Source organism: Crinia signifera, chromosome 2, assembly GCF_055691185.1.
Source record: "Crinia signifera chromosome 2, ASM5569118v1, whole genome shotgun sequence".
Taxonomy (NCBI): domain Eukaryota; kingdom Metazoa; phylum Chordata; class Amphibia; order Anura; family Myobatrachidae; genus Crinia; species Crinia signifera.
Window position 1 is genome coordinate 258922895 of NC_139218.1, and position 21096 is coordinate 258943990.

General features: G+C 42.8%; 1 protein-coding gene across 2 annotated transcripts in view; it reads right to left on the reverse strand.

Annotated features, from left to right (window-relative positions):
- The window catches only part of TBC1D8 (TBC1 domain family member 8), a 62415-nt gene that overhangs the window by 20118 nt on the left and 21201 nt on the right, over positions 1-21096 (reverse strand). For both annotated transcript variants that reach the window (XM_083174375.1, XM_083174374.1), the window contains exons 4-7: positions 19574-19692; positions 16783-17011; positions 13404-13644; positions 192-399 (exon numbers count right to left, since the gene is read on the reverse strand). In XM_083174375.1, the coding sequence (XP_083030501.1) occupies positions 192-399; positions 13404-13644; positions 16783-17011; positions 19574-19692 (797 nt within the window). The remainder of the gene's footprint in view (positions 1-191; positions 400-13403; positions 13645-16782; positions 17012-19573; positions 19693-21096) is intronic.

Consider the following 21096-nt stretch of genomic DNA (forward strand, 5'->3'; position numbering starts at 1 on the left):
ATAAGTTATATATGCTTTTAAAATAAAAAAATGGGTTATTATTCCTCTAATTACAGGGATAAAAGCACTGAATGACAATGCTTACCCCACAGTGCTTACACACATGCATCCAGGGACAAGGCATCCTAGCAAAACATGAGGACAACTAGAAGACACCTAGGAGTAATTATAAGGAACCAATTAAATCCCACCTCTTTAAGAGGTATGATAACATTGCATACTCCGTCTTCTCTACTGGCAAAGCACAAATAGCTGTCAGAAGTATATATCCTGCCAGGCGTGTGGCACCGGTTGAAGGGCGTCCAAAGAGAACAATCCACAACATCGTACAACTTCTCTTTTCTCGGCAGCTTGAACATGGCACGGAAGAACTCTTTCTGAGCCCTCGCTTCAAGATCCCTTTTAGAAAGAAAGAATCACAATTTTTGAAAATGTCAGCAAGTATAATGTAGGCACAGCCTTCAACATAGAACAGTCCCCCCTTTGTGTCCTCTTGCACCATGTGATAAATCCATGCTTCCTAATAAATCAACAAAAATAAAATCTGGGGGAGGCTGACTTCATCAGTGGCCTCCTTATCCCCAAAGCCTTCGCAGTACTAAGTCTAGACTTACTCGGCCCTTGCGAACAGGGGGGAATCCATTGAATGGTGAGCGATTCTGAATGGATTTCCCCGTGTGCATGGCTGAGAACGTATTGTTAGCTGTACACATGGGCAGGATTTCACTCGTGTGAAGCAGCCTTTACCTGCTCGCTGGGCTCCAAAAACTCGCAGCTCAGCGAACAGGTCTCAATCGGGCCCATAGTAAAGAAGTTACTTAGAGTCAAGTATAATATGTCTACCTTTTTGTTCTATAATAAAATACACATTGGCTATCTTAAATACATATCTCTGTAAAGGCTACATTTACCGCTTACAATTACACTATTTGTATGGCTTGTATACAATGGGCTAAATCTAATAACGACATGTGCCATCATTTAAAGTGGTTGCAGAAAGCCAGGAATCAAACAAGGGAGGTGAGTATGTTCCGAAATAAGTTTCTAATGTGGCAGTGCTGCTGCATGTACAGTACCTGCTGACAGTGAAAAGCATTCAGGTGGCATGTAATGCAGTCAGAAGTCACAGGGAAGCCCAGAGGGGGGAATTACACCTTTACTTTCTCCAAGGAAAATATTACAACAGCTTATAGAAAACTCATTTCAGACCAACTCGAGCATAACAAACAGTATACTGTGGAACTGAAACTTAACATGTACACAGTGGTATTTGACTCAAGAAATTTGGAAATCAAATTAAGCACAGTCACATCTTATGTGTCCTAATCACGTTGGGACTAAGACGCATATTTGATAAAAAATAAAAAGACACATTGACCATAGCAGAGCCATGTGCTCACACCAGGCATCTTGCACAGAGTATTGAGGCTAGATGTATGAGGACACATCTCTACTAATTCATTCCACTTATTCCCGTGCATGGAAAGTCTTAGGGCCAGATGTATCCATCTTCAAAAGGTGATAAAGTGGAGAGTGATAAACAATTAGCTCCTACTTGTCATTTTTCAAACTCAGCCTGCGACATGGCAGATAGCAGCTGATTGGCTGACTGTTAATCTCTCTCCATTTTATCACTTTTTGAAGCTGGATACATCTGGCCCTTAGAATCTGGACTGTTGGTGATTGTATTAAAGTACACTACCACCTAGTATGTTCTGTAACACTCATGCAGTGTACACTCTAGTACAGTCTATTCCCTATAACTTTTGCATGCAGTAGACTTTTTGGTTAATAGCTAACACGAGGGATGGCAGAAATTACTTGTGGAGAAGACACATCAGGACATGGATGTTCTCAGTTCGTACATTTTGTAAGAATAATAAAAAAGTTAAGTAGTTAATGTTTTGCTTTATATAAAAAAGGTTGAATGCAAAGACTGACAAAGACCTGACCAAAGGAGACCTCATTGGTATTAAACTGGTTGAAAGATTCGGCTAGCAATGTTCTGAACAGGATACAGTCACTAGGTCTACATGTGTTGGGTCGACCACTGAATGTCCACAGGTGTTAGGTCAACACCTGAAATAGGTTGACATGGCTAAGGTCGACAGGGTAGGAAGGTCAAGCATTAGGTCGACACTTTGACTGTGTCCATGTCAACTATGTCGTCAATCAGGACAGAAATGTGAAAAACTCATGTCGACCCTTTGATTGTCGACATTGCCACTGTCTACCTTCCAACCCTGTCCACCTTAGCCATGTCGACCTATTTCAGGTGTTGACTCAATGTATGTCAACCTAAATAGGGTCGACCAATTGACCCTTACCCGTTCTGAATATCACAACAGCTTACAATGTGGTTCAACAATAAACAGGGATCTAGAAGATGATTATGTTATGGGTTTCCCCAATCTTCCTGTCACTAGCCTACATGATGTCCATCCAGTCTCTAATACCCCTTTTACACTGCCACAAAAACCCGGGTCAGACCCGGTGTAAATGGGTCAACCCGTGTCCCTTTACACGGGACTTCTGCCCAACCTCCGGACCCACAGCCTCCTGCGGTCAACATGGAGGTTAGGCGGGGGGCGCACACAGCCTCCGCTGCAGTCTGCTGCGCTCTGCATACAGCAGCGGAGGCAGAGAGAAGGTGAATGGATGCCTGTATGCGGCATCCATTCACCTCACGGACGGGGGCTGGGGGCTGCCCAACAGCTTACCTTGGTGCTGGGCTTGCCTCCAGCACAGCAATCCCGGCACTTGGAGAAGATGTAATCTCCAAGCGCCGCCTCCATCTACACTGTGGGTAGGCACCGCAATGTAAACGGTGCAAATCCCGGATCTGACCTAGCTTGGATCAGTGTTCCAAATGCTGGGTCGGTTCCGGGATATTTGGTGTAAAAGTGGTATAACTCATGCTAACATTTGTTGATGGAAGTCACAGATTCTGGCATTTCCTAATTTTCACATGTTGACTGTGGACACATTGGGGGAAATTTACTAAAGGAAAGTTGTAAATAAATAGGTGTATTTGTATCCAGAAATACACTTATTTTTTACATTTACTATCTTGAAAATATGGCAATTCGTATTCGTATTGATGTGCTATCAATACGAATATGAATTGCCATATTTTCAGGATAGTAAATGTCAAAAATAAGTGTATTTCTGGATACAAATACACCTATTTTTTACAAATTTCCTTTAGTAAATTTCCCCCATTGTATAAAGATTTTACTTCTCACAGTACAAACAGAAACTCACAAAATGTAAGAAAAAAAAAAGGAAATAAAATCACCCACTTCAAAATACATATTGTGTGTTATGTGTATCCAATGCATGGATTTATCACACAAAGAATATTTAGTGCAAAAATGCACAACTAAAACCTTGACGTTGAGTACAACACAGTATTGCTGCAGTCACTCAAAGTAGCCCATCTCGGCGCACCACATACTATGAGACTCCGCTTTTGCAGAGTAACCGCGTGCGTCTGTTTCGTCCAGACCATGCTATATGCGTATGGGGTGACTGTTGTCGGGACCGCTCTTCCAGGACCAGCCCTGAAACGGTCGCTGAAGCAAGCTCCTGCGACCAGCGGCTTCCTCCGGCAGTGTCGCCTTTTCATCAGTGACCATCTCTCGTCGCTCATGAAAACAAGACAACGAGCAATATATTGCTCAGCAATCATATTGCTCAGTGTGTAAGGAGCTTAACAGCAATGGAAAATGGGCTTGTCTGGGCAACGAAGCCCCAACAGTAGAATTTATGGTAAAACCGGTTGACATTATATAGGTCGACATAGAAAGAAGACCAACATGGAAATGTTCGACATAAAAAAGGCTTGAGATTGGTTTTCTGTTTATTTTGGTGTCAATCTGTAAATTTTATCACGTGGATTCCAAGTTAGTATTCTGCGTCCTCTCGCATGGCTCGTAGGTCTTATTGACTGATGATCTTGGTTTTATCATGCAGGGTTTTGTACACGGTCGAGTAGGTGAAAGAATGGTTCATCAGTTTGTGGGGTTTATTTGCTATTTGACTGCTTGTAAAGCACCACATGATTTGCTACGAAAAAAGCATTACCACTATAAATTTTGAGCTTCACGTGCCAGGAGGCAGCACCTTTTATAAACCACCATTTTTTAAATAAACCTTTGGCACCAAGGGGTTTATTCACAAAGATGGGAGTTCTATTGAAGAGATGTTGCAACGGGCAACCAATCAGATTATATCTATTATCGTCTAGAAGGAGCTAAATAAATAATAGTAGATTCTGGAGGGTAGTCAATCCTGGGCCATTTTTGTTTCTTCCAACTGTAACTCGACAGCCGGAATACAATGAAAAAAATCTGTGAATTCGACAATCTGTTTCCGTTTAAGAATGACATCACTGAATAGGTGAGTGCCGATATTTCAGCAAAGTTTGAAAAACCCCATCTGCCTGGTTGCCCATAGCAACATCCCATCTTAGAAAATAAACCCTTAACCCTTTGTAGTCCAATTTTTTATTCTTTTTGCAATTCAGTCTGGATTAACCCCTTCCCGACATTTGACGTACATTTACGTCATGGCCGGGATGTACTTCCCGACACATGGCGTAAATGTACGTCATGGCTTTAAACTGTCACCGCGTCTATAGACGCGGTGACAGTTTAAACATGTCTGCTGTCCCTGACAGCAGACATGTCCCTGCATGCCCAGGGGGGGCTGCGATGCCGCCACCCCGTCGGCGATCGCTGTGATTGGCTGTTCAGTGTGAACAGCCAATTACAGCGTTTTCTGTGTCACCGGCGAATAACGTTCGCCGGTGACACAGGGATCGGTGGTGATTGGTGCTGTAAAGTACAGCACCAATCACCACGGGGTGTAAGGGTGACACTGGTGTCACCCCACCTCAACCAACCCGCCCCCAAAGGCCGTGATTGGTTCGTCGGACCGACGAACCAATCACAGCCATGGAGGGTGATTTAAACTAACGGTGACTGCACTGCAGACGCCATTCCGGTCTGGAATTGCGTGCAGTGCGGTCACCGTGCCTATCTGCCGCGATATACTGACCTGATCCTTGCAAACACTTACCTGATCACTGCTTGTAGCGTTCCTGGATCTTGTTACTTCTTGTGACTTCCTGTGTTGTGCTGTGCTGTGCTGCTGCAGTGTGTTCGAGTTATAGAGAGAGAGAGAGAGAGAGAGAGAGAGAGAGAGAGAGAGAGAGAGATAGAGAGGGCTAGTGACAGAGAGTGCTATATTTTGTGCTGCTGCAGTGTGATAGAGTTATAGATAGAGAGATAGAGAAAGATAGAGAGAGATAGAGAGATAGTGACAGATTGTGCTATATATTTTTTATATATATACAGCTGTACTGCGTGTGCAACTGACTGCTGCCCCCCCCCGTTTGTGCTGATCAGTATAAATTAACTGATCAGCAACTTTTTGGGGGCGCAGGTTTTTTTTTTTATATATATACCTGTCAGTGCTGCTGCTGCAGTGTCATAGAGTGATAGATAGTGAGAGATAGAGAGATAGAGAGAGATAGTGATAGAAAGTGCTATATTTTGTGTCTGCTGCCCCCCTTTTGTGCACCCCCAGCAACTTTTTGGGGGTGCAGGGGTTATTTTTTATATATATAACTGTCAGTGCTGCTGCTGCAGTGTCATAGAGTGATAGATAGAGAGAGATAGAGAGAGATAGTGATAGAGAGTGCTATATTTTGTGTCGGCTGCCCCCCTTTTGTGCACCCCCAGCAACTTTTTGGGGGTGCAGGGGTTATTTTTTATATATATAACTGTCAGTGCTGCTGCTGCAGTGTCATAGAGTGATAGATAGTGAGAGATAGAGAGAGATAGAGAGAGATAGAGAGAGATAGAGAGAGATAGAGAGAGATAGAGAGAGATAGAGAGAGATAGAGAGAGAGAGTGATAGAGTGCTATATTTTGTGTCTGCTGCCCCCCCCCTTTTGTGCTGATCACTATATCTGAGGTGATCAGCAACTTTTTGGGGGTGCAGAGGTTTTTTTTTTATATATACCTGCCAGTTGCACTGTCAGTTGCACCAAAGGTTGTGCACCTGCTGCCCCTCACTGGTAATCAGTGTCGCATCACTGATCACCTTTTTTTTTTTTTTTTGAGGGTGCTGTGGGGTCTTTTTTTCATTTTTTTTGATCAAATTTTTTTGATCAAATTCCTGTTGCCTTTGAGCGCTGTTCAGTGACGGACGTTACTGACCAACATCTGTGCTCAATTTTTGGCGCAGGACCTTTTTCTGCACTACATACACACTACACACTACATACTACATTGAAATAAAGTTTGTACCCCCCCTACACTATACACGTGTTGAAACATTTCACTACCAGAAACACAAAAATAAAAATGGCATCCCAAATGTCATCCAGAAGAATGTATTCAGCGGAGGAGGCATATGCCATGCTTGCCTCTGACTCTGACACAGCCAGTGAGGCAAGCGGGGAATTTGAAGGATTCATCTTAAGCTCCTCCTGCTCCTCTAGTGATGAGGGACCCCCTCAAAGACGCCCCCGTAGAGCAGCTGAGACCCCCCCCCCCAATAATTGATCTCGTATGGACCCCACCACCAGACAATTTTGAGCCCCAGGTTCCTGAGTTTTTGGCCATCCCAGGAATCCAATTTGATTCCACAGGTCTCAGAGAAATTGACTTTTTCAAATTATTTTTCTCTGATGATTTTATAAATTTAATGGTGGACCAAACTAATTTATATGCCCAGCAGTTTATTGCTCAAAACCCCACGTCATCATTTGCTAGGTGGACCCCTGTAGATGCAGTAGAGATGATGACGTTTTGGGGTCTGGTGTTTCATATGGGCATAGTAAAAAAGCCAGAAATTAGGCAATATTGGAGTACAGATGTTCTGTACAGCACCCCACTTTACCGTATGGCCATGACCCGGACTCGTTTTGAGTTAATCCTTAAATTTTTGCATTACAACGATAATGCACAGTGCCCACCCAGAGATGATCCCACCTTTGACCGGCTATTCAAAGTCAGGCCGGTCATTGATCACTTCAGTGCCAAATTTGAAGAGATGTACATCCCAGATAAATTCATTTGCATAGACGAGTCCCTTATACATTTTAAAGGAAGGGTTAAATTCCGCCAGTACCTTCCCAGTAAGAGGGCAAGGTATGGCATAAAAATGTATAAGCTGTGTGAAAGCACCTCAGGGTACACCCACAGGTTTAGGGTATATGAAGGGAAGGATTCAAGAATTGAACCGCCAGAATGCCCCCCCTCCCTCGTAGGTGTTAGTGGAAAAATTGTCTGGGATTTAGTGCACCCCTTCCTGGATAAAGGTTATCACCTATATGTGGATAACTTTTACACCAGCATCCCCCTGTTTAAGGCCCTTGGTTCAAGAGGTACAGCAGCTTGCGGTACTGTGCGCAAGAACCAAAGAGGCCTCCCAAAAACGCACATTGCCCAAGTAATGAGAAGGGGTGAAAGCAGGGGAATATGCACCGAAAATATGTTGTTGGTCAAATATAAGGACAAGAGGGATGTCCTTATACTGACAACAATTCACGGAGACAGTACCACCTCCGTCCCTGTACGAGGTACCAGTACCCACACCTCAAAACCTAATTGTATCCTGGATTACAATAGGTACATGGGCGGAGTGGATCTTTCAGATCAGGTACTGAAGCCGTACAGTGCCCTGCGGAAAACAAAAATCTGGTACAAGAAGCTGGCCGTGTATATCATCCAGATGGCACTGTATAACGCTTACGTGCTATTCCGTTCTACCAGCCAGAGGGGGACATTTATGCACTTTCAAGAGGAAGTCATAAAGGGCCTAATATTTGGGAACCAGCAGGCAGAGGGCCCCAGTACATCTAGTACTGGCCCCCGTATTGTACCAGGGCAGCATTTTCCTGATGAAATCCCCTCCACTGGAAAAAAGGGCAGGACACAAAAAAGGTGCAAAGTTTGCTATAAAAAGGGAATAAGAAAGCAAACTATTTTCCAGTGTGACACTTGCCCCGACAAACCCGGCCTATGTATAAAGGAGTGTTTTAAAATATACCACACATCTATGGATTATTAGGTTCATAATTTCACCGTGCTTCGGGGGTCTTGCTAATGCCACATAGCACCCACCAACATTCCACCATAATCTGTGCTGCAAAATCCAAATATCACTCCTTCCCTTCTGAGTCCTGCCATTTTTTGGTCACACATGAGGCATTGCCGTACTCGGGAGAAATTGGGGCACAGATTTTGGGGTGCTTTGTCTCCTTCATTCCTTGTGAAAATGAAAAATTTTGAGCCAGAACTGCATTTTTGTGTAAAAAATTTAATTTTTCATTTTCACTGCCCAGTTGTACCACAATTGGTGAAACCCCTGGGGGTTTGAAATGTACACTATACCCCTAGTTGAATTCCCTGAGGGGTGTAGTTTGCAAAATGGGGTCACTTGTGGGGGGGGGGTTCCACTGTATTGGTGCTTTGGGGGTCTTGCTAATGCGACATAGCACCCACCAACATTCCACCAGAATCTGTGCTGCAAAATCCAAATATCACTCCTTCCCTTCTGAGTCCTGCCATTTTTTGGTCATACATGAAGCATTGCCGTACTCGGGAGAAATTGGGGCACAGATTTTGGGGTGCTTTGTCTCCTTCATACCTTATGAAAATGAAAAATTTTTAGCCAGAACTGCAGTTTTGTGTAAAAAAATGTAATTTTTCATTTTCACTGCCCAGTTGTATCAAAATTGGTGAAACCCCTGGGGGTTTGAAATGTACACTATACCCCTAGATGAATTCCCTGAGGGGTGTAGTTTGCAAAATGGGGTCACTTGTGGGGGGGTTCCACTGTATTGGTGCTTTGGGGGTCTTGCTAATGCGACATAGCACCCACCAAAATTCCACCAGAATCTGTGCTGCAAAATCCAAATATCACTCCTTCCCTTCTGAGTCCTGCCATGCACCCAACTGGTATTTTTTGGTCACATGTGAGGCATTGCCATACTCGGGAGAAATTGGGGCACAGATTTTGGGGTGCTTTGTCTCCTTCATACCTTATGAAAATGAAAAATTTTGAGCCAGGACTGCATTTTTGTGTAAAAAAATGTAATTTTTCATTTTCACTGCCCAGTTGTACCACAATTGGTGAAACCCCTGGGGGTTTAAAATGTACACTATACCCCTAGTTGAATTCCCTGAGGGGTGTAGTTTGCAAAATGGGGTCACTTGTGGGGGGGTCCCACTGTATTGGTGCTTCGGGGGTCTTGCTAATGCGACATAGCACCCACCAAAATTCCACCAGAATCTGAGCTGCAAAATCCAAAAATCACTCCTTCCCTTCTGAGTCCTGCCATGCACCCAACTGGTATTTTTTGGTCACATGTGAGGCATTGCCATACTCGGGAGAAATTGGGGCACAGATTTTGGGGTGCTTTGTCTCCTTCATTCCTTGTGAAAATGAAAAATTTTGAGCCAGAACTGCATTTTTGTGTAAAAAATTTAATTTTTCATTTGCACAGCCCAGTTGTACCACAATTGGTGAAACCCCTGGGGGTTTGAAATGTACACTATACCCCTAGATGAATTCCCTGAGGGGTGTAGTTTGCAAAATGGGGTCACTTGTGGGGGGGTTCCTAACTTTTAGCATCTTATGGTGCCTAGAAACCTACATGGTGCCTAAAAAATAATCTCATAAAAAGGAGGCTCCAAAATCAAGTAGGTGCTCCTTCTATTATGAAGCCTGTGGTTTGGTCAACGTGCACACTAGGGCCACATATAGGATATTTATGAAAACAAAAGAATTGGGGGAATCAATTTTTAGTCACATTTCTCTAGTAAAATCTACTGTGTTCCTTAGAAAAATGTATTAAAATTGCAAATCTGCAAAAAAAATGAAATTTTGAAATTTCACCTACACTTTGTTTTAATTCCTGTGAAACACCTAAAGGGTTAACAAACTTCCAAAATGCTGTTTTGAATACTGTGAGGGGTGCAGTTTTTGAAATGGCATCATTTATGGGGGTGTCTCACATACAAGTCCCTCAAAGTCACATCAGAACTGAACTGGTCCCTAAAAAAATCAGTGTTTGAAATTTTCTTGAAAATTTGCTATTCATATTGTAAGCCTCCTAGTGTCCAAAAAAATTAAAAGGAAGTTGAAATAATGATGGAAACATAAAGTAGACATATGGTCTATGTTAGTTATTAACTATTTTGAGTGGTATGATTATTTGTCTCACAAGCAGAAAATTTAACATTTTGCAAATTGCTAAATTTTCCATTTTTTTACGACATTTTGGTATTTTTCACAAAAAAACACAGACTGTATCGACCCAAATTTACCACTAATTTGAAGTACAATGTGTCACGAGAAAACAATCTCAAAATCACTGGGATAAGTAAAAGCAAAAAAAAGTTATCCCCACTTAAGTGATACATGTCAGATTTGAAAAAAAGGGCTCTGTCAGGAAGGCAAAAACATGCTGTGTCAGGAAGGGGTTAAATGTTTAAATTAATTGTAATTTTTTTTAAATAAAAAAATGGTCTACATTGAATGTTGAACGATGTTAATGTTCTTATTTTAAAGTGGCATTGGAACTGCTACTAGCGCTAGGGCTGTTGAGAATGACTAGACGTTGGACCTAAAAAGTGCTAACTGTCAAACATGAAGTACACTAGGAAGTGTGATGGTCTGGTGAACTTTTGCTGAATCCCAAGCAAAAATCATGCTGGTGTTAGGATGAATTGGATAGGAGAGTGAAATGTGTACATTGCTGCAAAATTGTTGATGTGATTCAAAGTAAATTATTATTAATTATTATTATTCTTATTGAGTAAATATAAGCTATTACTTATTAGAGACAAACTGGAAATATACACGGACCATAAAAAAGGCCTTATATTTAAAAGGCCGTTTATCATTTTTGGATTGCATTATCTGTGGTTGACAAACCTAACCAGCTGGGAACATTGTGCACTACCTATCAGGGTCCTGAAATTTATAATCAAGCACTGAGATCACAAAAGCCTGCTCCCCAGAATGGAAACAGTTAAAGATACAGGCATTGTTACAGACTGGAAAACATTAGCACAATGCTCTCGCATCACATCTAGCTTCAGTAATGGACTGTAATCCATTTGTAAGCCACGGCCCAGATGTATCATGTAATATCAAGCAGAGATTAAAGGGAAAAAAAAGCTCTGAGGATGGAAAGTCAATAAGCAGCAGGATGCCTATTAGCCATAATTATTTTATACTCTTCTGTTGTGCTTGATAAATATATTTAATGACTAATAAAGATTGATTCGTTAAATATTTATGTGCGTACATTTTTGGTTTGCTGGGAAATTCCAGAGACAGACAAAAGATCAGATAGGTGAAGACTATACCACTCAACAAGGACAATACGTTTATTGATCAAAAGGGTGTGGATTGAAAAGCCTACAGTGTCTAGCTAAACAAAAACTCGACATGCAATAGTTTGACAGAAAAGGTCAACATGAATAGATAAATGGGGTCAAAAGGTCAACATAAGCAAAATGTCGACATGAGTCTTTCCATATCGCAGCGCTATGGAAAGCCGTCCACAAAGCCGCTCATCTGCTGGTAATACAAGCAAATGAACGGCTTTCCCGGCGATGATACGGGAGCGCCCATCACCACTCATCGCCGGCCCCTACACACTTTGGTGTTTTGAGCTGAAAGCCGCTCAAAACACCAAAATTGAGCGGCTTTCAGCTGAAAATCCCCTAGTGTGTATGGGCGTTTACAGATATAAGACAACTGTTCCTGTACATTAGTAAAAAATTTTATAGGATTTGTCTGAATGTGCCTTTCCGATGCAAAGCAAAGTGCCTATTAGGTAGTTTTAGACATAATAGGACACAACTCTAACATGAAGGACTTAATAAGGCACGGTCCGCATCTACTTGGGATTGTTCAGATGTCACTGTAAGTGTGTGTGTGCATGACCAAAATGAACAGAAATCCAGCTGATGGGTGGCAAGAATGTACTGCATATTTGTAGTTTAAGTTTGACAAATAATAAAACCTCTTTCTGTGAGTGAGAGTAAACAGTCTTAAAACTCCAGAAGTGACAATCAAAAAAAAAAAAAGTATAAATAGAACTATTTAGCATATTCAGGCTCTCCGCCCTCGATTGAAGTAAAGTTTTTAGGGGACAGATTATAACTTTTTTTGGGAGGGCCATGCCAACATTACGCCACACACTGATATATCTACTGATGTGAGCCCTCCAGTATAAACATTTTGAAATACAATGACGATAGTATGCACATGATCCTAACCATTTGCAGCTTCTAGACATTTCTACTTCACGGTTGTGTAAACAGGTGACCTAACAGCTCCAATTCATATTAAATGAGAAGTTCAGCAGGCAGATGGTAGGGCAATGTTTTCAGGTCTACAGTTAGCCATGTTCTGTATAGTGTGGCTTACATTAAATAAATATATGTATGTGACCATTAATATAACTGCACAACACATTTGTTACCATTAGCTGCTAGCAAACTACCAACCCATCACTATCCTCCTTATTGCTTCCAAACTCGTTGAGTGTACGGACTACAACCGCTTTACTGCCTTTCATTCCTCCCACTCCTTGCTTGACCCATTTCTGTCCGACTTCCATCCTTTCCATTAAAACTGTCCTTACAAAAGACTGTTCTGTCTCCTTACTGCCAAATCAAAAGGACCGCTACTCACTGCTCATTCTCCTTGACCTCTCTGCTGCTTTTGACACGGTGGACCACCCTCTCCTCCTGCAAATCCTTCACTTACTATGGGTTGTGTGATACTGCCCTCCTACATCGGTGACTGCTCCTTATATATATGATATTGGACCAACTTCCAATATCATCTATATGCTGATGATACTCAAATCTATCTTTCCTCATGGTCCTGCTGAAAGGCACAGATACTCAAACATGTTGAATGGAAATAATTTGTTTTTTCGTAATATGGCACTTCTAGTCTTTTTTCCTGGGTTGGCCCCGTGAACAACCCGGGTGAATTGATGGTGTGAAAGGGTCATGGGCCAAAATCCTGGGATCTGTACCCTGGGATTTCAACCCTGCTATCTACCAGGGTTGCTCCCAAGATCTTCCCGGGGTACTGGCTAGTATGGTGCGAAGTGAACGTGTTACCCAAGTCGAGCGACCCAGGTCCCATTCCAATGCACCGCTCTGCCCCGCCCCTGTGTGATTTCACGGACACGCAATAAAGCCGGGTCGGACACAGCTTTCAGACCACAAATGCCAGGTCGCTCCTGGAATGGACCCGTGTCCTAATCTAGGATGCAATCCAGCATTTGCTATCTGAAAAGGGTATAAAAGAAAAAACAGACATTGTTGTAATAAAAAAAAAAAAAAAAACTTTACCTCTTTGTGATTTGTGTAGATTGTTGCAAATTAGGGTCTAAATCAAAGACTTCATTGTCCAGGAGCCTCCTAATGGTCACATCTGCGAGCTGCTCCATTATCCGAAACACCTCATTGATATCCAGGAACATAGAGAACTCTCGCTCCTTCCCACGTGTATGGACCATGATGATATCTGCCATTAGAACATTGGACGCCCTCTCCAGTTTCTGAACATCCACCCAAGGGATCACGAATTTCACTAAAAAGAAAGGTGTTCTAATCAGTGGCATAATACAGTGGGTAAAATATGTATCAAACACACATATGCATTTTTTTCTCAGTAATTATATTGGTAATATGGCTATTGTGATGAAATGTTCATCAAATATCAACAACCCATGCAATCGGCACATGCAAATAAATCAAACCATAGATTCCATAAATGAAGTTACAATGTATAAAATGTTGATGTGTTCAATAGTACTTTTACACACTTTCAAAAAGGTAAAAAAAGGAAACAAACGAAGAGACACATTCTGATACGACTACATAGTTATGTGGCCGTCAAAAGTAAAGTAAACATCAAGTAGCTAAATAATCTACACCATTACCAACAGCCATATGCAGAAAAGGTTTTAATTTCTTAGAACATATACTTTAGTTGTCAAAAGAGAAGCCACAGCTGGCAAGAAATAAACCTTGTATTTGCTACATCTGAGCCCATAGAAATGTTACTGTAAAATTGCAAAATACGATGGCTGTAGTAGCACCACAAAGAAGAAAGCATTGCTTCCCTGCAGTAACTAGCATATAATCCATATGAGAATCTAGATTACCCTGCATACGAAACAGACTGAACAGATTTTAAATAAGGTTTCATAAACAAAACACAGGTATGGAACTACTGACATTATTTTGGCAATATCTTTAATATTTTATTTAACAAATAGATACATTTTCTGTTTATACTTCCCTATGTGAAATGTATTGCCCTCCATTCTGAGGTTTACTAACCAAATATGTAAATACGTTGCTTTCAGATATTTAACAGTACATAACAGTACATAATAATGTTCACTCTAGAATTTTTTTAGGGCAGGGCGCAGACCATGAGCAGGGCACTTCAAACTGGCAACAAATTTATAACTCCATCCCCACACACAAACACAGTAGTGCCCTAGACAAAATGCCCACAGTAGCGCCGTAGACAAAATGCCCACAGTAGCACCCTAGACAAAATGCCCACTGGATGTCCGCCATCTGCCATTTGAAATATGGTGCCAGTTCGTGAGCCTGGTAGCCAATTACTGACCCCGGCTTCTGGCACCTGTGCTCCGATTGGCGGGCGGCGCCGCATTTATAATGTAGAAAATACATACAGCTGGCTGAGCCGTGCCCCGCAAACTGCTTGGCTGGGTCTCTCTGCGGGCAGTCAGAGCCAATGCCAGTCCAGCAGAGTCGCTCTCAGTAGAGGGGATCACACTGCACTGACACGCCGCTGAGGTCTCTGTCAGCTCTTCCAGGTACCCCCCTGCCGCACTGATTCCCCCTGCTGAGAGCGGCTGTCAGCTATTCCAGCTGGCTCGGAACAGCCGCTGCTACCCCGGCTCCCACAGGTTGCATCCCCCCCCCCCCTGGTCGCCGAAGTATCGGGGGGTGGCGGGGCAGTGTGCTCACCTAGGGCACAAAATTTATGTGAGCCGGCCACCACCGTCACTGTTGGGGGTGGGCCTGGCACCTACTGAGCTTCCTTCCCCCAAGCACTCCCTGCATGCATTGACAGTGACACTGCACATGGCGGAGGGGACTGACAGGACCGGGCCAGCAGTTTTAGCAGGGCACTTCTAAAAGTGCCTAGCGGGAACCCTACATAAAAGTTTCTTTACCAGTTAGGTGTGAATATACAATTGTATTAAACAAATGCAGATTGGCTTAAGTCTATTTGTGTACAATTTTATCTTCACATAAACACATAATTGTAATAGATGTTCCAAATGACTGGTTCCAGAATTACATGCTCAAACAATTTATATTTAGGTTAGTTACTGGCTTATAGTATATCCACTTTATTTTATTTCTCAATCAATCAAGCATTTGAGCAAAAGTAACAGACATTACAAATATATGTGTGCTACAGTTTGCGTGAAAATTAAATACAATCTATTTTTTTCTTGTTTGAGATTTATAGTCTATTTTGGACAGGGGGGCAATTCAAACCCATTCTGATAATCTAATGACGCAGTGTCTGAGCTGTCCATCCGAAAACAGCCGTTGAAGGCTAGTCTATGCTAGAGGCTTGCAGGCTGATTGACACCCTGCGGGCGTTTGGGGGTGGCAACGCATCGTTTTCTGGGCGTGCCCCAGAAAACGCAGGAGTTCCCTGGCTGTTGGGAGGGAGGGCTGCTGACGTCATAGGTGGCTGCCTTCTCTTCAAGGCCTTTGCAGCGCGAGTGTGTCTAGACTTACTCTGCGCAGCGAGCAGTCAGAAAATCATCCGATGGCGAGTGATTTTCGTCCCTGTGGCGGGGGTGGGAACTCGGCGTGCGTCGTTTACCTGCTCACTGGGCTCCAAACACTCACAGCCCACCGAGCAGGCCTGAATCAGGCCCAGTATACCAACACCATAGTATACCAAAGAGTTGTTACAACAGGAATAGCAGCAAGTGGACTACACCCCTTGATACAGATTGCCATTTGTCATTCCGTTTGGCATGCAGTACATGTTTTAGCTTGATATTAGGACTGCGGAAAGTCTTTGAACAACAACTCCTGTCACCACTCTCTTAACTACAAAAAGGTATTTTTTATGGCATTTGATCTATTTAATTGGGCATTTGAGTCCTAGCCTTCTTTTATTAACCCATTCGCTGCTAAGGATGGGACTCATGCAAAGCGCTGAATGGAGAGAAAATGTATCTAAGGCCCCCCTTAAAGAACTCATTACTTGGATTGGCTTGGAATGGTGCACGGGACACAATCATTTAACTGGGGAGCAACTAAAATTAGTAATATGCCCTTCTCTCTGATTAGGTGCAAGGTGCTAGAATGAATACTATTTAGTTATATTACTGGTATGATTCTTCTAGGAACAAACCAAAACCGGTTCGACTGTTTCCAGAACAGGAGAAGCCAAGCACAGTACCCTGCTAATTATGTTTCAGGGAAGAGGCCTCGAAAGACTGATACTTTTATAAATAACTGCTTCTGTATGTAAAATCAGCTTGCAGGGCAACAAGTACACACAGTCCCCAGCATCCTACTCCTTAGTCCACAAATAGCAGAACATGGTCTGTGCAGCAGTTATAGGACCCTCTAATACATTTAGAAGAAAGTGTCAAATATCTACAAAACAGCACATACTGTACATGTGCTTGTAATTTAATTATTGGCGACTTACATTCTTTTCCCAGAAAGAAGGAGTAGAAACAAAGGTGGTTGATGCTCAGGTACAGCCAACCTTGCCGTGGCACTCGGCCCTTCCAACAGCAGCAAGAATAAAAGGTTATCAGCTTCTCGGCCTCTGGAAAGTTGAATCTGCTTTCAAACTTTACCAACCCCTCACGGAATTTTTCAGGATCCTCCTCGTGCTCTGCCAACTTACTGCTGGTCTCCTCTGCAATGAGACCCTGTGTAAAATGTACCAAAGGGTTTGCTTTACAAGGGTGATTTTACGGTGAACATTCCATCCACTGCGTTTCAAAGTACACAGCCTAATAAAGCAGGCATGTCCAAAGTTGGCCTTCCAGATGTTTTGAAACTACACATCCCAGCATGCTTTGCCACAGTTTTGCTATTAGAGAATGCTAAAACTATTGCAAAGCAAGCTGGGATGTGTAGTTTCAAAACATCTGGAGGGCCAACGTTGGACATGCCTGTAATAAAGGGTACACAAAGTGAAATATGCACTTTTTTCTATTCAATTTTGCATATAGAAGCAAAATAAAATAGAAAATTTAATGGGCATCAAATTTTTGGTACTCTTTACCTAGCACGGCGCCCACGATTTTGATCGTGGGCATCGCAGGTAAAAAAATAGCGGGCATCGCGGCCATTGAATGCACTAAAAATCGGGTGCGACGCGACCGACGCGATGCCCGCGATTTCCCATAGGGAACAATGTTAAATGTCTCAAGTGGCCCGATTTTTATGTTCAATGCCTCAATTGATCCGATTTTTCCATAGGAAACAATGTTAAATGGCCCACAGAGGCCAATTAGCCACCCTGAAGTGTGAAATGGCCCCCACAATTGTTAACGCCACCCCACGATCAACGTCAACCCGAAGCGTGGCGAGCGCAGCGAGCCCGCGAGGGGCGGCGGTACGCGTCCTACGACCTTTTCATACCCCCACTATCCACGTCGGCGTGGAGTTGAGAATAGAATAGTGTGGCGAGCGCAGCGAGCCACCGAGCCCGAAGCGTGGCGAGCGCAGCGAGCCCCGCGAGGGGACGCGGATACCTTCACTGGTAAACGCGTCCCTTCGCGGGCTTCACAGGTATCCGCTGCGCTCGCCACGCTTCGGGCTCGGTGGCTCGCCACACTATTCTATTCTCAACTCCACGCCGACGTGGATAGTGGGGGTATGAAAAGGTCGTAGGACGCGTACCGCCGCCGCTCGCCACGCTTCGGGTTCACGTTGATCGTGGGGTGGCGTTAACAATTGAGGGGGCCATTTCACACTTCAGGGTGCCTATTTGGCCTCTGTGGGCCATTTAACATTGTTTCCTATGGAAAAATCGGGTCAATTGAGGCATTGAACAGGAAAATCGGGTCAATTGAGACATTTAACATTGTTCCCTATGGGAAATCGCGGGCATTGCGTCGCACCCAATTTTTTTGTGCATTTAATGCCCGCGATGGGCGCCGTGATAAGTAAAGAGTACCGAATTTTTTTTCTACATTCAATGCAGATTTGGTCCCAATGCGTGCTTCCCATGTAGTGTAACTCGAATAGCAAAATAGTCTTGGCAGGCAAGACTATATTGTACAGATCTGTGTTATATAGTCAAATCGAATGCATTTTGAATACCATTCGACTCGATTCTGATTCAATCCCAAATCGAGCCAGGATCAAATCGCAAGCAAAATCGTACCATATGTACCCACTATAAAACCAAGAAGGGGACCCAAGCATAAACATAAAACAATAGTTTCTGACAGAGTTATGGTACGTTACATTTACCAATCAACTTATTAGAACAGTCTAAAGCTGGGTACACACCTAAAGATATATCTGCAGATCAACTGATCTGCAGATTTAACTGCAGGTGGACCGTGTAGTGCATTCTGTGTACACATTTAAATGTGCCTGCCCAGGTGTGCTGTCAATCACTACCGGCTTGTGGAAAGTAGGGGCAGTTGGCGGATCAGTGCGCCGATATACAGATATCGGACATTGGCTGTGCTACCCAACTGATGCATTATTTCTGTGAACAATTCAATTAGGTAAAAGTTACCCACTTTACATATAAATTATTTTATTTTTTTGCATTAGATTACACAAATGTTGCTAGTTTTGGACGTGTATGCAAATAAGTGCAATTTGTTGGCACAAACAATCATTAAAGAGCAAATGGACTGTAATGCTGGGTACACACTGGCCTATATATTGGCTATTCAATTGAATTGTTCACAGAAATAATGCATCAGTTGGGTAGCACAGCCAATGACCAATATACATGTTACACATAACATCGAGGGGGTAGAGGACATTGGTTCAGATTAGGTTAACGGCCACTTAGACTCCCAATCCCGACCCCGCCAGGGGCCCATAAAGGGCCACTAGACGAAGTTGCATAACATAGAGGAGGTAGAGGACTTTGATTGGATCAAGATCAGGTTCACAGCCATTAACACCTGCAAACCCGACACTGCCGGGGTCCAAAAAGTGGTTTGGCCACTACACAAAGTGGGTCAGGGATACCAGATATGGCAGAGTTGCATAGCATAAAGGCGGTAGAGGACATGGGGTTTAAGAAAAAAATTTGCTTAGATCCGGGTGCCCACCACAGACAGGTGTATGGCGGTCACACCATGGGCATGTTGAGCGGTTAAGCTCAAAACAAAAGCAGGATAAAGTGCAAGTAATGCTAATTGTACAACCAAACCCGGGCAACGCCGGCTACCTTAGCTAGTATATACATAAATATAGACTACAAATATTACATTACAATCATCATTAGGTCTTACCTTTATTTTTCCTTTGACAAAGCTAGCGATGTCATCTTTATTGTCGAACACTGACAATGTGTGAAGCAAGTTCTGTTCCAGCCAATCCCAATGCTGAGTGATCTCTTCCATAGTGGCTCCTAGTAAATAAAACACAGGCTGGATTGCTTTTCCTGTGCATAAGAACTGCAGATAACAGTTGCTCAGTATCACCTACCGAGCATACCAAGCCAATTGTATTGTACACTTTATGATGTCTCTGGTTAACTAACCTGCTAATGGAGTTTGAGCTTCAAAACTTTGTATGAAAGACTTGACAATCATAGCATTCAACTATATCGGCAGCTATGGGAATCGCTCCAGTGTGTACCCAGCATTAGTCTTGAAAATCTCAAGTATGTTGGTGGAAACTTATCTTATGCAGTAATATATATATATATATATATATATATATATATATATATATATATATATATATATATATATATATATATATATATATATATATATATATATATATATATATATATATATCAAGCTACTAGACGTGCTGTATTTGAAAACTTCTGATGATAGTCCACAAAGGAATGTAAAAAAAAACTCAACAAGTAGAGGTATTTTTGTTGTTTCCATTTCATTCCCACAAATACGGCCAGCTGGCTGAGCATTTAGCAAAACAGGAAAATCTCAGGAACACCACAAAGAATCTCATCAATTTAAAATGAAAAATGAAACAAAGACCTTAAGTGTTAATATCCTCCTCTATAACTTAACAACACACATGTAGAAAACACTTGCTAATGCAGGGAGGCGAGTGAGACTCGGTGGGTGATGCATCGCTAGCAATGTCTTCTGGTTAACCCTGCAGCAGGGCCTAACAGGAGGCATTACTAACAACCATGGGAGTGTGCCAATTAGGCATATACACTGCCCAATATGCCAGATATGTTGTTCCAATTTGCCCGTAAACAACAAATCATGGCGATAACGGCTTCATGTGTACCTGGCCTAAGCCTGCTTGACTGATCAGTGTCACCCATTGTATTTATAAGTATATTTAATCTGCGCACTCCTTCGGATGTTAGCGATGTTTTCTGATCAGCCCTGGTACAGGGTCAACCTGAGGACATTTGTAACAATCCTATGCTGGTGAATGCAGCATGGCATGCTAAGTCGCTCCTCTTCATCAGCAAGTGTGTATGTACTTGGCGATGCAGGTTCCAGTCGTCCACCGCATTTGCAGGCTACACATCATTCTGGTATGCAGCCTTACACAATGTAGATAGACATGAGATCTACAGTATATACTTCATTTTCACATCATTGCTTGATATCAAAAATAGAGATCACATTATTAGGTAAGATAATACATGCATTGCAGCCTGTTGCCAAGCAGTACAGAATGTGGACCCTGACATGCCTTTACAATCACTCTGATCAGCAAAGCGATCTGTCCCCAGCCTGACCTGCTGCCAGCCATACACACAGCACTAGAAATAGCTCAGTGTCTATAGGCTTCTATGGGATCAGCAAGTTGGCCTGAT